Raw genomic sequence first — 13,905 nt, forward strand, 5'->3', positions numbered from 1 at the left:
CCTTCTGTGCTGCTCCTGTGGCTTCATATGCAGCATCCCTGTCTCTGGATTGGTGCAAAGAAAACCCCACCAAATGCCAACCGAGCAGAGGCTGGGAGTAACTACTGTGCAGCTGCAGCCGTTCTCCTCTGTGCCTCTGGCTGGAATGGGAACCAGGCCAGGACAGGGCTTTTAACAAGAAGAAAGAGACCCCAGTCTCACTGCAGTGCGAGGTCTCGGGCCAGCCCAGCAATGCACACTGACCAACCACAGCCATTCCTGGTTGTCCAGGGAAGCGCTGGGTGCTGGGCCCTGCACTGGCCCTGCGTGAGGCTCCTGCGGGCTTTCCACCTCCATGGGCCTTACCTGGCATGCCGGGTGTGACACCTGGAGGACAAGTCCCTGTCCCAGCACGTCTGTATTCCCCACAGGGTCTCCATGTAGGGGTGCTCTTTCAGTGGAAAAGGAAGAGACAGGAAAGAAGAAAAGAGAATGAAGTTAAACCTACGGTCATTTAACTAGTTACGATTCTAAAAAGTCTTTAAACAAATCGTTCAATGAACAAGAGCCTGAGACTTAAGTAGGTGCTTCCAATCCTGGCCAAGTCTATAGCCTCCTTCCCAGTCCCAGACTTGCAGCCTCTGTCAGGGTGTGGCATATGGCCCTCTAGCTGAAGCCTCTCCTCACCTCCTACCTCCCTCTGATCTGGTCCTGATCTTTTTAAGGCTTGGGGATTATGCTTCTCCCAGCCTTTGGCCTTCCCCGCCAGGGGAATAAACAGATTGCCCTTGGGCTGATCTGGTCCCAGGCTGCCAGTCTCTTGCTATTCCCTGAGGGTTCTCCTGGCTTTTTTGCCTCCTCACCTTTGGACGCTGAGTTTCTTTTCCTGGAATGTTTTCTTACCACACCGCCCCCTCCCACTCCCCGCACAGATCTTAACCTTAAAAATCAACCCATTGTGTAAAACTTACTTCAAACATCCCTTTCTCCATTCAAACGTAACTGAATTCCATAGCCTGGAGTGTTCTCTCTTCTCCAGAATTCTCATAGCATTTGGACCCTTGAAATATGATCACATCACCCATGGTCTTTTGTTTTTTTTTTTTTTAATTTAAAAAAAAATTTTTAGAGACAGGGTCTCACTCTGTCACCCAGGCTGGAGTACAGTGGCACAATTATGGCTCACTGTAGCCTTGATGTCCTGGGCTCAAGCAATCCTCCCGCCTCAACCACCTGAGTAGCTGAGACAATGGGCATGCACCACCACGCCTGGCTAATATTTTTTTTATTATTTTGTATTTATTATTATTATTATTATTATTATTATTATTTTGGAGAGACAGGGTCTCCCTATATTGCTCTGGTGGGTCTCAAACTCCTGGGCTCAAGTGATCCTCCTGGCTCAGCCTCTCAAAGTGTTGGGATTACAGGCATGAGCCACCATGCCCAGCCTGCCCCAGCATCTTTTAAAGCAAGGCCTACAGGTTTATTCATTTATGTACCATCATATTATCTGGGAAAATGTCTCAAGAACAATATACAGTCAATTATTACATGATTTTATTGATTTGACAAGAAGTAAATCAGCTAAATTAATGAAATCGCAATAAATGTATTGGTGATTTGGTAAATAAATTGGATATTTAACCAATATCCAATTTACATACATATAATTGGATATATATCCAATACTGTTATAAAAGTATAGATATGGCTATCAGTCTAAAATCTGACTTTCTTTTCTTAAAAAATTCAGTTATCAAAACTTTGTAACTGCACCAAAACCAATATAAATTTATGAAATAATCAGAGTAAAAAGAGATTATCTACATGGATGCCTATTAAGTCAGAATTTATAACAGCAACAAAATCAAAAAGTTGGAAAATAGTTAAATAGTATAATATTCATTGATTTCAATATCATTCTGCTATTAAGAACTGTTTTTAAAGCCTGAGAAACAAAAAGGGAAATTAAATATCATGTAAAATGGAAGCATAAAATATGTAAAAGTGTAAGATTCTAACTATTTAAAGTAAATATAAAATGCATTAAGTTAATCATAAAAAATACACCAAAACCTTAAAAGTTTTTGTCTCTAGAAGATCTGTAGGCGATTTTTTAAAAAATAGCTTTTGTGTCTTCTAAATATTTTTTCAGTGAATCATAAAAAAGCAAAACATAATCATGAAAATAATCATAAAAAAGCAAGACAATAGTTTTAAACCTGTTACCTGTAAGGCAAGTATAGATGATTTTGGTGTGCCTGTGTGCATCACCTTTAGGAAGAGAGCAAGGACTCAAGAGAAAATATATTTATTCAGACACACAAGAATACTTGTGGAAAATAAGTTAGGAAAGGAACAAATCAAAACCCCTCAGATTTCCATCCCCAGGGAGAACAATCAAAATATTGTTTGCACATCTGTTGCCAAAGAGTTTCCTTCCTAAACAGTACACGTTTGTACCTGCTGATATTATGATTTCATACATCTGCTAAAATTTCACATTTGTGCTAGAGGTACAGGCAATATTTGCAGATCTTACTGATACTAGTAATCAAGAAATAGGATCTTACTCAAAAATTACTGTCTTCCTCCAGGTGTGGTTGCTGGCGCCTGTAATCCCAGCACTTTGAGAGGCCGAGGCGGGTGGATCACCTGAGGTCAGGAGTTGGAGACCAGCCTGGCCAACATGGTGAAACCCTGTCTCCACTAAAAATAGAAAAATTAGCTGGGCATGGTGGCGGGAGACTGTAATCCCAGCTCCTCAGGAGACTGAGGCAGGAGAATCACTTGAACCCTGGAGGTGGAGGTTGCATTGAGCCGAGACCATGCCATTGCACTCCAGCCTGGCAACAGAGCAAAATTCCGTCTTAAAAAAAAAAAAAAATGACTGTCCTTCCTAAGCTGACTATGAACCTAACACTAATACATGAATTCACCACCTTTTGTTTTTTCCTGCTTGGTTGGGTCTTTATTTGGAATACATTTTATATAATTTAGAATGATAAAAATTCAACAAGAAACTCTCTGCTTTTAAAATTCAATATTTTGTTAGCTTTGTAGTGTGTAAAATGATGCCGATGTGAAAAGGTCTGTAAGTATTTTTTTGAAAAAGGATCACTTGATGCCAAGGGTTCAAGACCAGCCTGGCCAACTTGGCAAAACCCTGTCTCTACTAAAAATACAAAAATTAGCCAGGCGGTGGGTGGATCACGAGGTCAGGAGGTCGAGACCATCCTGGCTAACATGGTGAAACCCCGTCTCTACTAAAAATACAAAAAAAATTAGCTGGGCACGGTGGCAGGCACCTGTAGTCCCAGCTACTCGAGAGGCTGAGGCAGGAGAATGGTGTAAACCCGGGAGGCAGAGCTTGCAGTGAGCCGAGATCGCACCACTGCACTCCAGCCTGGGGGACAGAGCGAGACTCCGTCTCAAAAAAAAAAAAAAATTAGCCAGGCATGGTGGTTCGTGATGTAATCCCAGCTGCCTGGGAGGCTGAGGCAGGAGAATCACTTGAGAAAAATACAAAGATGGCAGATGAGACTGTAGGATGTTGCGATTAACAATGCATCTATGGCCTATAATCCCAGGACTCTGGGAGGCCAAGGTGGGTGGATAACTTGAGGTCAGGAGTTTGAGACCAGCCTGGCCAACATGGTGAAACCCTGTCTCCACTGAAAATGCAAAAAAATTAGCCAGGTATGGTGGTGCACGCCTGTAGTCCCAGCTACTCGGGAGGCTGAGGCAGGAGAATCGCTTGAACCCAGGAGATGGGGGTTGCGGTGAGCTGAGATCATGCCACTGCACTCCAGCCCAGACCACCAGACCGAGACTCCATCTCAACAACAACAACAAAAAGAATGTGTCTGTATCTGATTCTACAAAACCTGACCAGCTCTTCAGTGTCCAATCCATGAAGCCTTGAGCCCAGTGAGACTGAGGAGCTGTCGAGGGGGAGGACAGAACGCAGGACCCTTAGTGCACTGTGGGACCCTGCATGGCTGTGTCAGAAAAAGGACATCTGTGGAGAAACTGGTCAGATCCAAATACAGCCTCTAGTTTAGGAAAGAACTCCATACTAATGTTAGTCGCCTGGTTTTGCTCTTGTCTGACGGTTATGAAGATGGTCACATTGGTGGAATTTGGTGTCAGGGTGTAAAGAAAACCTCTGTACAACTTTTCTGCAAGTCTAAAGTTATTTCAAGTATAAAGTCTAAAAACTCCACTTATGAGCTAGACCGATGAAGAGGTGGACACACACACGCACACACACACGCACACACACACGACACGATGTCTATGAGTGAGCAATGACCTGGTGTCCTTCCTTTTAAATATTTTATTCCAAAGACATTAAGAAATGACTACTAGATAAAAATGTTGAATGCATATTCTAGTACTTGACAAGGTACATTACCACCTAGCCTACCTCATTGTCCAGTTAGGTACATTTTGATCTGGTTCTGTCTCAGTCTATGTCCCTAAGAGTATTTCTTTACTTCTTCTTACTTTTTAAGGGGGATTTTTTATTGAGGCAACGTCTTTGTGTATAATTCGGCAACTCTTTGTAACCGTTGCAAAGAAATTTCAGGACTGGAATTGTCCCCATCCTCATATCTCATGTCATCACCAAGCCACCAGACCTCTTACAGGAAAGAAGGAAAAAAGGACATATTTAAAGATTTTATTTCTTGTCCTTTTTTATTGCCAAAGTTGACTGTTAGGCAGTTTATTTGATGCTATATAATTAAAACACACTTTGTCTTTTATTCAGAAAATAAAAAAGTTGTAGTTTTAGTGCAAGGTTCTGATTAACACATTTAAAAAAGTAAGATATTCTAGTTTTAATGTGAAGCTCGTCGTGTGCAAAGCCACAGGAAAGCAAGCTGTTATTTGTTTTCTTGTTTACTTCCAGGCCAATGTGCTTTGTGAAGCAGCTGGAGATTCCTCAGTATGGCTACAGAAACAATGTCCCCACAACTACGCCGCGTTCCAACCTGGCCAAGGAGCTCGAGAAATATTCCAAGACCTCGTTTGAATACAACAGTTACGACAACCATACTTATGGCAAGCGAGCCATAGCTCCCAAGGTGCAAACCAGGGATATATCCCCCAAAGGATATGATGATGGTAGGAGGTGCACACTCTTATACATGAGAGACACGTTGCCATTGATGATGTTGTTGTTGTGTATATCAATGTCCTACAAATTAGTTGAGCGGTGGTGGTCACTCAATGGGTACCAAAAGAACAGGACTTTCATAGCACAGCCCAGGAGCTGAAAGCCCCTCAGGTCCACACAGCTGTAGGTGAGCAAAACTTCAGGGGAAGGAAGGACATGGTTTCCCCTCAATAATTCCGAGACAGCGCACTCGGCTGCTCGTGGAATGTGGAGAGGGAGAAGCTATGGACTGGCTCATTGTCTTTTGTGGTACTGGGAAGACAGTGCCCTTATCTTATATGCTTCCTTTAAATAAATGCCTCTGAGACAGACAGTGCAGGGGGGAGCAGGCAGCCCTGGGCTCCCAGGAGCTTTGAGGAGCTCTGCACCCATCTCCTTGGTGTTCTCAGCCTTGCACGCACATGAGAACCATCTGGGGAGATTGTTTTCTTAATTCTCATGCCCAACCTGCCCTCATGACCAATCAAATCAGAATCCCTGGGGTGCTCCCTGCACGACACGACGGCACTCTTGAGAAGTTCGCCAGTGATTGCCGGGTAGCCAGAGCTGGTGGCCTCCTTGTCGCCTCTTCACAGAAGACCGGCACCGGGGTCCCCCTGCGACTGGGGATGGTGGGGCAAAACAAGGCCCAGCCTGGGGTGCTGCCGGCAGAGCCGTAGCTTTGTTCCTTGCTGGCTTGTGGCGGCTGTGGCACCAACAAAATAGAGCTCATGCAACAAACACAGTGCCACAGGCTTCACGGGAAAGGAGTAGTTTATTTTGACCAATGCTTATTTGAACCACTACCTAGAGTACGAACTAGTTACCATTTCACTACAAAGCTAGTTGGTAAGTAGTTTTTCATTAGAGGGGAAGACTGTATTTATTTAATTTTATTTATTTATCTAACCATGTGTCTGCTTTAAATTCTAGGCTGTATAGACGTAATTGCCAAGTTTTACCAATTGGGACTTGGGGTGTAAATGTTCTGATGATTTAGAAGTCTTATCATGATGCTCTCTAGCACAGGGGAAGGAAACAGTTTTTTTAAAAAGGTCATCAAGCTTTTCTTTGAAAAAGATACTTAGGGCTGGCTGCAGTGGTTCATGCCTGTAATCCCAGCACTTTGGGAGGCTGAGGCAGGTGGATCACTTGGTGTCAAGAGTTCAAGACCAGCCTGGCCAACATGGCAAAACCCTGTTTCTACTAAAAATACAAAAATTAGCCAGGCATGGTGGCTCATGCCTGTAATCCCAGCTGCTCATATTGTGCTGCTGCTCTCCAGCCTGGTGGACAGAGCAAGACTCTGTATCAAAAACAAAGAAAAAGGTACTTAGTTAAAATCACAGTACACATACACAGACAATATTTAAACTGAATGCTTGGGGACTTCAGAAACCATTTTTATTATTCTACAGGAATTGCTGCACATCTTTCTAAGCTATGGTATTTCTTGCCTTCATAACAATTTATTTGTATAGTGAATGAAATTTAGTATTTCTTGGAGGTATCATATATTGGTCAGAAACAGACATAAATGGATAAAAGGAGTGACTGTAGCGTATAACAGAAATAGTTCTGTTGGTTTGTTTTGTAATAATTTCAGGTTTCTTGTCATCTCATTTGTTCATCTACAAGTGAAGGATCAAAAGAAATGAAGTTCTCCTAATTGAAGGCTGCTTATATGATTTCCAATTCATTGACGTTTTACCGGGATTTGATCCATTCTTTCACTAGATGTTCATGTTTACACACCTGTTTTTTTGTTGTTCTTGTTCCGTGTGGGCTGATTTCTTTCTTCAGCTTCATTGTTAAGGTCAGACTCCAGCCTGAGAAGGAAAGGGGGCTTCTGGGTGAAGTCATTACCAGCAGAGCCGTCTCCAGGTCATGGTGCCTTTAGGGCACCCAAAGTCAAATCCACTGAGCAGATTTTCGGTGCCATTCTTAGGAGCCGGATGCTACTGGACAAGTTAGCCTAGTGCAGCATGGGTTTCTTCTGGAGCAGAGAGGAAGCAAGAGTGTCCTCTGCTGACCTTGCGAGGCTGCAGTGAAGATCAGCCGAGACGGGATGGGTGTGAGGACGCACTCTGTGGCGCCATCACATGTTAGTTACTGGCATTGATCATCGCATGCCCAGCAGAGGCCCTCCTGTGGACACTAAGGCTGAGCCATGCTTTGCAGCCGACCCCCTAGAAACAAGCATCTATTGAGCAGACAGGCTGAAAGCTGAATGTTAGGGCTTCAGGAAAACAGAGCAAAGGAAATGCAGCCTCTCGCCACAGTGCAGTGAGAAAATGAGCCAGCCCTCCACTTACTTGTGTACAGATTTTAGAGGCGCAAGTGTTACGCGGATGTACTGTGTGGGCGTGAAGTCTGGGCTTTTAGTGACACTCTGCTTCCATTTCACTAGACTCATCTGACAGATTTTAAAAGCCTCCTGGCCGGGCGCGGGGGCTCACGCCTGTAATCCCAGCACTTTGGGAGGCCGAGGTGGGCGGATCACGAGGTCAGGAGATCGAGACCATCCTGGCTAACACAGTGAAACCCCGTCTCTACGAAAAATACAAAAAATTAGCCAGGCGTGGTGGCGGGTGCCTGTAGTCCCAGCTGCTCAGGAGGCTGAGGCAGCAGAATGGCGTGAACCTGGGAGGCGGAGCTTGCAGTAAGTGGAGATCACGCCACTGCACTCCAGCCTGGGCGACAGAGCGAGACTCCATCTCAAGAAAAAAAAAAAAAAAAAAAAAAAGCCTCCTGGAAAGTGCCCACTAGGACAAGACTGGCTGGTAGGTTGTTGATGGGGTGTAATCCAAGGAGATCTGGCCCCACTCCTGGGCACCAGGTGGGAGATTCTGACTGCAGAGTGACTGCTGTCTGCAGTTACTCTCCAATGTATCTTTGCCAACACTTGCTTCAGGTGCACAAAGAATTGAGTCATTGTTCCTAAAAAGAGGCAGAGAAATGGGCCTGTCGTAAGGGAGAAAAGTACAGATCTTACCAACCAAAGGTCAGGGCCATGGAGATACAGAATGAAATAAAACATAGGACCTTCCCTACAGCCTTGGAGAATCATCTCTTAAATCACACCAGCTGTGATCAAACCACTCACAAAATCTTCACTTCACCAGCTGCATCCTTCCAGACACAGCACACCAGTGCTTGCTGTCCATCTGTCAATCTGTGTCTGTCTATGTGTCTGTCTGTGTGTCTGCCTATCCATCTGTCAGTCTATCATGCCTTCCCTCAGGATACACAAGATACTGAAAGGCACACTGCTGCCCAGTGAAGTGAGGAGTCCCTCTGCCTGCAGGATTAGCGTGCGCTTTACCAAAGTGGCAAACTTTAGATAAGATCGTAGAGTTTGAGCAGAAATCATGCAAAAGTAGGGAAACACACAGGATGGTGAGCACAGCCAGTGGTCTGGAGGCCAGGACGGAGACCCGTGAAAAGGAAGAACAGGGAAAGCTACGGGGGCTGCTGAGGAAGGGGCTTCACGTTGTCTATAGGAAATAGAAATCCACGCAGGCTGACAGAGGGGCTGAGGGGAGGAGGACTGAGCATCCACTTGGGTGTCTGGGCCCTGCCCTCTCCCGGGAGCTCCAAGCCACAGCCCACCCACCCTGTTTTGTATGGTGAGCTAAGAATGGCTTTGACATTTTTAAAGAATTGCAGAAAAGCACAATTGACAAATAATATTTTCTGATCTATAAAAGCTGTGTGAAATTCCGTTTCCATGCCATGCATAGGCTGCCGTTGGCACCTGGCTGCCCTCAGGGCTTGGCGGGCAGGCTGCGGTTGCTCCTACAGTGCAGGGCAGAGCCCAGTGGCCACAAAAACAATCGCGCAATTCCCAAAGCCTAAACATTTGCTGCAAAATCCTCTCCAGAAAAAGTTGCCAACCCCTGGCCTATTATATCTCCACCTTTGCTGTGTCTCCAGGCAACACACCCCACCCTTGGGGGCCTAATCCTGTCAGGTTACCAGCCCCCAAATGGGCTCTTCCCATGTTCTCCTTTTGATTATTCCCAGCTTCCAAATTCTCCAGCGCTCAGACCTTCCTATCATCTTGGCACTTCCTCTTCTTTGCTCCCTGCCCTCCTGGCCACACAGACAACTCCCCTGACTGCCTGGGCAGCTGCAGACTCAGCTCATTCTCTCCTTCATGACTCCTCTGGAGTGCACCTCCCTGGCCCTCTGTCTCCAGCCCCACCACGCCCGCCTGCAGAGCTCCCTTCTTCCCTCCACCTGCCCGACTTCCCCATGGCCTCTCTACCTGAGCAGAGGCCGCTCCCTGGTGAAGTTTTCTCCTCCTGCAGGCAGTCCGCGGCCCTTCCTACCACTCTCCAGCTGCCTGCGTCCATGGAGCTTGGTGCCACACTCTGCCCTGCAGCATGGCTGTGTGTCACCTCTTGGGTACCACCTGCCGAGACGGCCTGTCTTCCCACGGGCCGCAAGCTCCTGCTAGGTCACAGGCCGGGTCTGCAGATTCACTCCACCCTCTAGGGCCAGGGCAGGCCAGGCAGGCAGTAGCTGTGCCAAGGACACTGAGGAAAAGAGAGCCTGAAACCTAGACCTCGATGCCCTTTGGACATCAGCTTAACTCTAGCAAGTAGACCGTGTGCCTTGGAGATGTCATCCCACAGGCTAGAAAGCTCCATTCTTTCCCATGTAAGATTAGACGTCCGTATTTCAACTTACTTGAAACACTAGTTGGACGTGTGTAAAGACTATGAGACTCAGTGCCACAGATTAGGACCTGAATCAAGTTAGGTCTAAAGATCACTGGGTCCCAGCTAGTGGAGACATCTCCATGATGGACATCTTGTGATTGCATTTGTCTGGTTTTCATGGAAATTCATATTGTTTATATGAATTTCCCATCTAAGTAGCTGGGATTACAGGCGCCCATGACCATGCCCGGCTAATTTTTGTATTTTTAGTAGAGACAGAGCATCTCTAGATGCTCTGGCATCTAGAGACATGTTTATCTGTTCTCTGCAAGAAAAGGTGAATACATAAGGCAATAGGCATTTCTAGGAGAACAAGGCATGTACATTTAGTAAGAATTTCACAAGCAGAGTAGGTGAATGAAAAGGTCCTACCTGGAAGGTTTTGTATTTTTTTGTTTTGTTCATTATTATTATTATGTCAACAGCTGTATTTAATCACACAAATCCTGTGTGCTTTTCCTTTTTTCCTGCAGTGGAGGAAATGGAATAGTTGAAGAGGTATTTTTAGGATGGTTTAAGATCCAGCAGCTGCTCCTGTTTCAAGGCAGCTCTGGCATCTAGAGTTAAAGCTGCTGCATTGCTCGTAACATACAGTGATGTTCTGGGCGCCTGGAAGAAGGTTAACACATTCTTGTCTGCTGATGGACTGAAAAAAAATTTGATCAAAAATAGCTCTGGGCCGGCGTGGTGGCTTATGCCTGTAATCCCAGGACTTTGGGAGGCCAAGGCAGGCAGATCACCTGAAGTCAGGAGTTCGAGATCAGCCTGGCCAACATGGTGAAACCCTGTCTCTACTAAAAATACAAAAATTAGCCAGGCATGGTCGTGGGCGCCTGTAATCCCAGCTACTTATGAGGCTGAGGCAAGAGAATCACGTGAGCCTGAGAGGCAGAGATTGCAGTGAGTTGAGATCATGCCACTGCACTGCAGCCTGGGTGACAGAGTGAGACTCCATCTCAAAACAAAAAAAAAAAGCTTTGTTTGCGAAAAGAAAAAGAAAGTGCATTCTGTCATTGTGAAACTGCTCTCATCAGACCAAGCATCCTCTGTGCTGGAAGAGGGGGAACAGAGCACCCTCAATTTGAAGCCCCTGCTCTGCAGCGCCCCCTGCTGTCAGGGCACTGAGCCGAGCAATGCTGATTGTGGTCCAAAAGATACTGGCATGAAGGGCTGTGCTGACATTTTACAAATAGGGATAATTATTAGGACCAATGACCTTCCTTTCCTGAGCAATTTTAACTGTAGGCCCTCTTATTTTTATTTTTGTTTTAATTAAAACTTTTAAATGACATTTTTATATTCAGTAAAGGATGCACGTGAAAGTAGATACTGTCTTAGTTGCCCATTTGAGTGCAGTGAGTTGATAGGCACATCAAAAGACTCTTGACAGTTCAGCCACCGACTGAAATTCGGTACCATCCACTTGGCGTCATCTAGTTGTAGCATCTTATGAATTAAATATCTGGGAAAGTCAATGCATCGTCACATCTACATTTTATAACTTCAGGATAATTTAAGGTGACTCAAGTAAGATGAGAGGAAGAAATGCAGAGAGTCGTTTTAGTTAAAAATTCTTTCAAGTAAAATGTTGTCACATAGAGGTAGCATTTTTCTTTTTTGTTTCAACTTTTATTTTAGATACAGAGGATACCTGTGCATGTTCATTACACGGGCATACTGCACCCAGGTAGTGAACACAGTACCCAAGAGGTATTTCTCCAACCCACGCCCCTCTCTAGTGTCCACAGTGTCAATTGTTCCCATGTTTATGTCCCTGTGTGCTCTATGTTTAGCTCCCACTTACAAGTAAGAACATGTGGTACAAAGTTTTCTGTCCCTGCATTAATTCATTTAGGTTTGTGGCCTCCAGCACCATCCATGTTACTGCAAATGACATGACTTTATTCTTTTTATGGCTGCATAGTATCACACAGTGTCTATGTACCGCATTTTCTTTATCTAATCCACCACTGATGGGCGCCTAGGTTGATTCTGTGCCTCTGCTATTGTGAAGAGCATGGTGATGAGCATACGAGTGCATGTGTCTTTCTGGTACAACGATCTATTTTCATTTGGGTAAATCTCAGTAACAGGACTGCTGGGTCTAATGGTAGCTCTGTTTTAAGTGCTTTGAGAAAACTTCAAACTACTGTCCAGTAGCTGAACTAATTTGCATTTCCACCAAGAATGTATAAGTGTTCTCTTTTCTCCACAGCCTCTCCAGCATCTGCTGTTTTTGGCTTTTTAATAATAGCCATTCAGACTGGTATGAGATGCTATCTCACTGTGGTTTTGTTTTGCAGTTCTCTGGTGATTAGTGATGTTGAGCATTTTATCACATGGCTGTTGGCCACTTGTATGTCTTCTTTTGAGAAGTGTCTGTTCATGTTCTTTGCCCATTTTTAATGGGGTTATTTGTGGTTTGTTTGTTGAAGCATTTGTTCCTTATAGATGTCAGATATTAGGCCTTTGTCATCTGACATAGTTTGTGAATATCTTCTCCTATTCTGTAGGTTATCTGTCTGCTCCGTTGATAGTTTCTTTTGCTGTGCAGAAGCTCTTTTGTTTAATTAGGTCCCTCTTGTCTATTTTTGTTTTTGTTGCAATTGCTTTTGGAGACCTAGCCAAAAAAAATATTTGCCAAGGCCAGTGTTGAAAAGGGTATTTCCTAGGTTTTCTTCTCAGATTTTTATAGTTTGACATCTTACATTTACATCTTTAATCCATCTTGTTAATTTTTGTATATGGCAAAAGTATGGGTCTAGTTTCATTCTTCTACAAATAGCTCAGCCATTATCCCAGTACCATTTCCCCACTGCTTGTTCTCATTGGCCTTGTCAAAGATCAGATGGTTGTAGGTGCGTGGCTTTATTTCTGAGTTTTCTATTGTGTTCCATTGGTCTGTGTGTCTGTTTTTACACCAGTACCAAGCTATTTTGGTTACTGTAGCCTTATCGTGTACTTTGAAGTCAGGTAGAGTGTAACCTCTGGCTTTGTTCATTTTGCTTAGGATTGCTTTGGCTATTTGGGCTCTTTTTTGATTTCATAGAAATTTTAGAATCATTGTTTTTCTAACTCTGTAAAGAATTGCATTGGTAGTTTGATAGGAATAGAATTGAATCTGCAGATTGCTTTGGGCAGTATGGCCATTTTAACAATATTGATTCTTCCAATTCATGAACATGGGACATTTTTCCATTTATTTGTGTCGTCTCTGATTTCTTTCAGCAGTGTTTTGTAGCTCTCCTTGTGGACATTGTTCACCTCCTTGGTGAGCTGTGCTCCTAGGTATTTCCTTTTCTTTGTGGCTACTGTGAATGGGATTGCCTGCTTGATTGATGGTGAGCCTGGATGTTATTGGTGTATGGAGATGCTGGGGTAGCATTTTCTAATTGATAAGATACTGAACTCTCCCAGACAAACACATCGTTGATGGCAGTCGAGGCTCTTTGTGGACGTTGGGCAGCCTCAGTCTCCACATCTGTGAAGCGGGCATGTGGTAGCATCTTACAGGGTGGTGGAAGTCTAGATGCAATCCTGTTGGAGGATGCTGTGAGCACAGTGTAGCAGGAGTCACTGTGAGAGGAGCTCATGACGAGAAGTCTCTGGGCGTGAGCGGGAGCTCCTGCCACACCTCCACGCCCACACCCCTGAGCATCGCCCTCGCCAACGCTGAGTGCAAGGTTGCTAGCCGACCTATGTCAGCTGCCGTTGTTTGTTGCATTGACTTGTGTTATTCCTTTAATTTTTTTTAGGAATTGAAATTCCCTCATTTCAAAACGAAAGTGTTATTTCTTTTTAATTTATGTGGGCAATGTTTTTTTTTTCCTAAACCAGTGGCTAGCCCTCACTAGTAAAAACAAAACCCCATATTATTATTTCATTTTTCCTTCAATTATTCTACTATTTCTTAACAAAATTGTAAATTATGTAAAATCACAACCTTTACTTCATATCCAGAGTATCACAAACTGCAAACTGGTTTGTGACGGTTGCTTAGGGTGGATCAAGGTGTGCACTGCACAGGGCCCGTGG

At 44.5% G+C, this 13,905-nt stretch overlaps 1 protein-coding gene across 19 annotated transcripts in view; it reads left to right on the forward strand.

The window, feature by feature from the left end:
* MYT1L (myelin transcription factor 1 like) overlaps nt 1-13,905 on the forward strand; it is a 539,395-nt gene that overhangs the window by 417,511 nt on the left and 107,979 nt on the right. For all 19 annotated transcript variants that reach the window (XM_031006771.3, XM_055378700.2, XM_055378703.2 and 16 more), the window contains one exon: nt 4,898-5,112. In XM_031006771.3, coding sequence (XP_030862631.2) covers nt 4,898-5,112 — 215 coding nt within the window. The remainder of the gene's footprint in view (nt 1-4,897; nt 5,113-13,905) is intronic.

The sequence above is a fragment of the Gorilla gorilla genome, chromosome 12, assembly GCF_029281585.2.
Source record: "Gorilla gorilla gorilla isolate KB3781 chromosome 12, NHGRI_mGorGor1-v2.1_pri, whole genome shotgun sequence".
Lineage (NCBI taxonomy): Eukaryota > Metazoa > Chordata > Mammalia > Primates > Hominidae > Gorilla > Gorilla gorilla.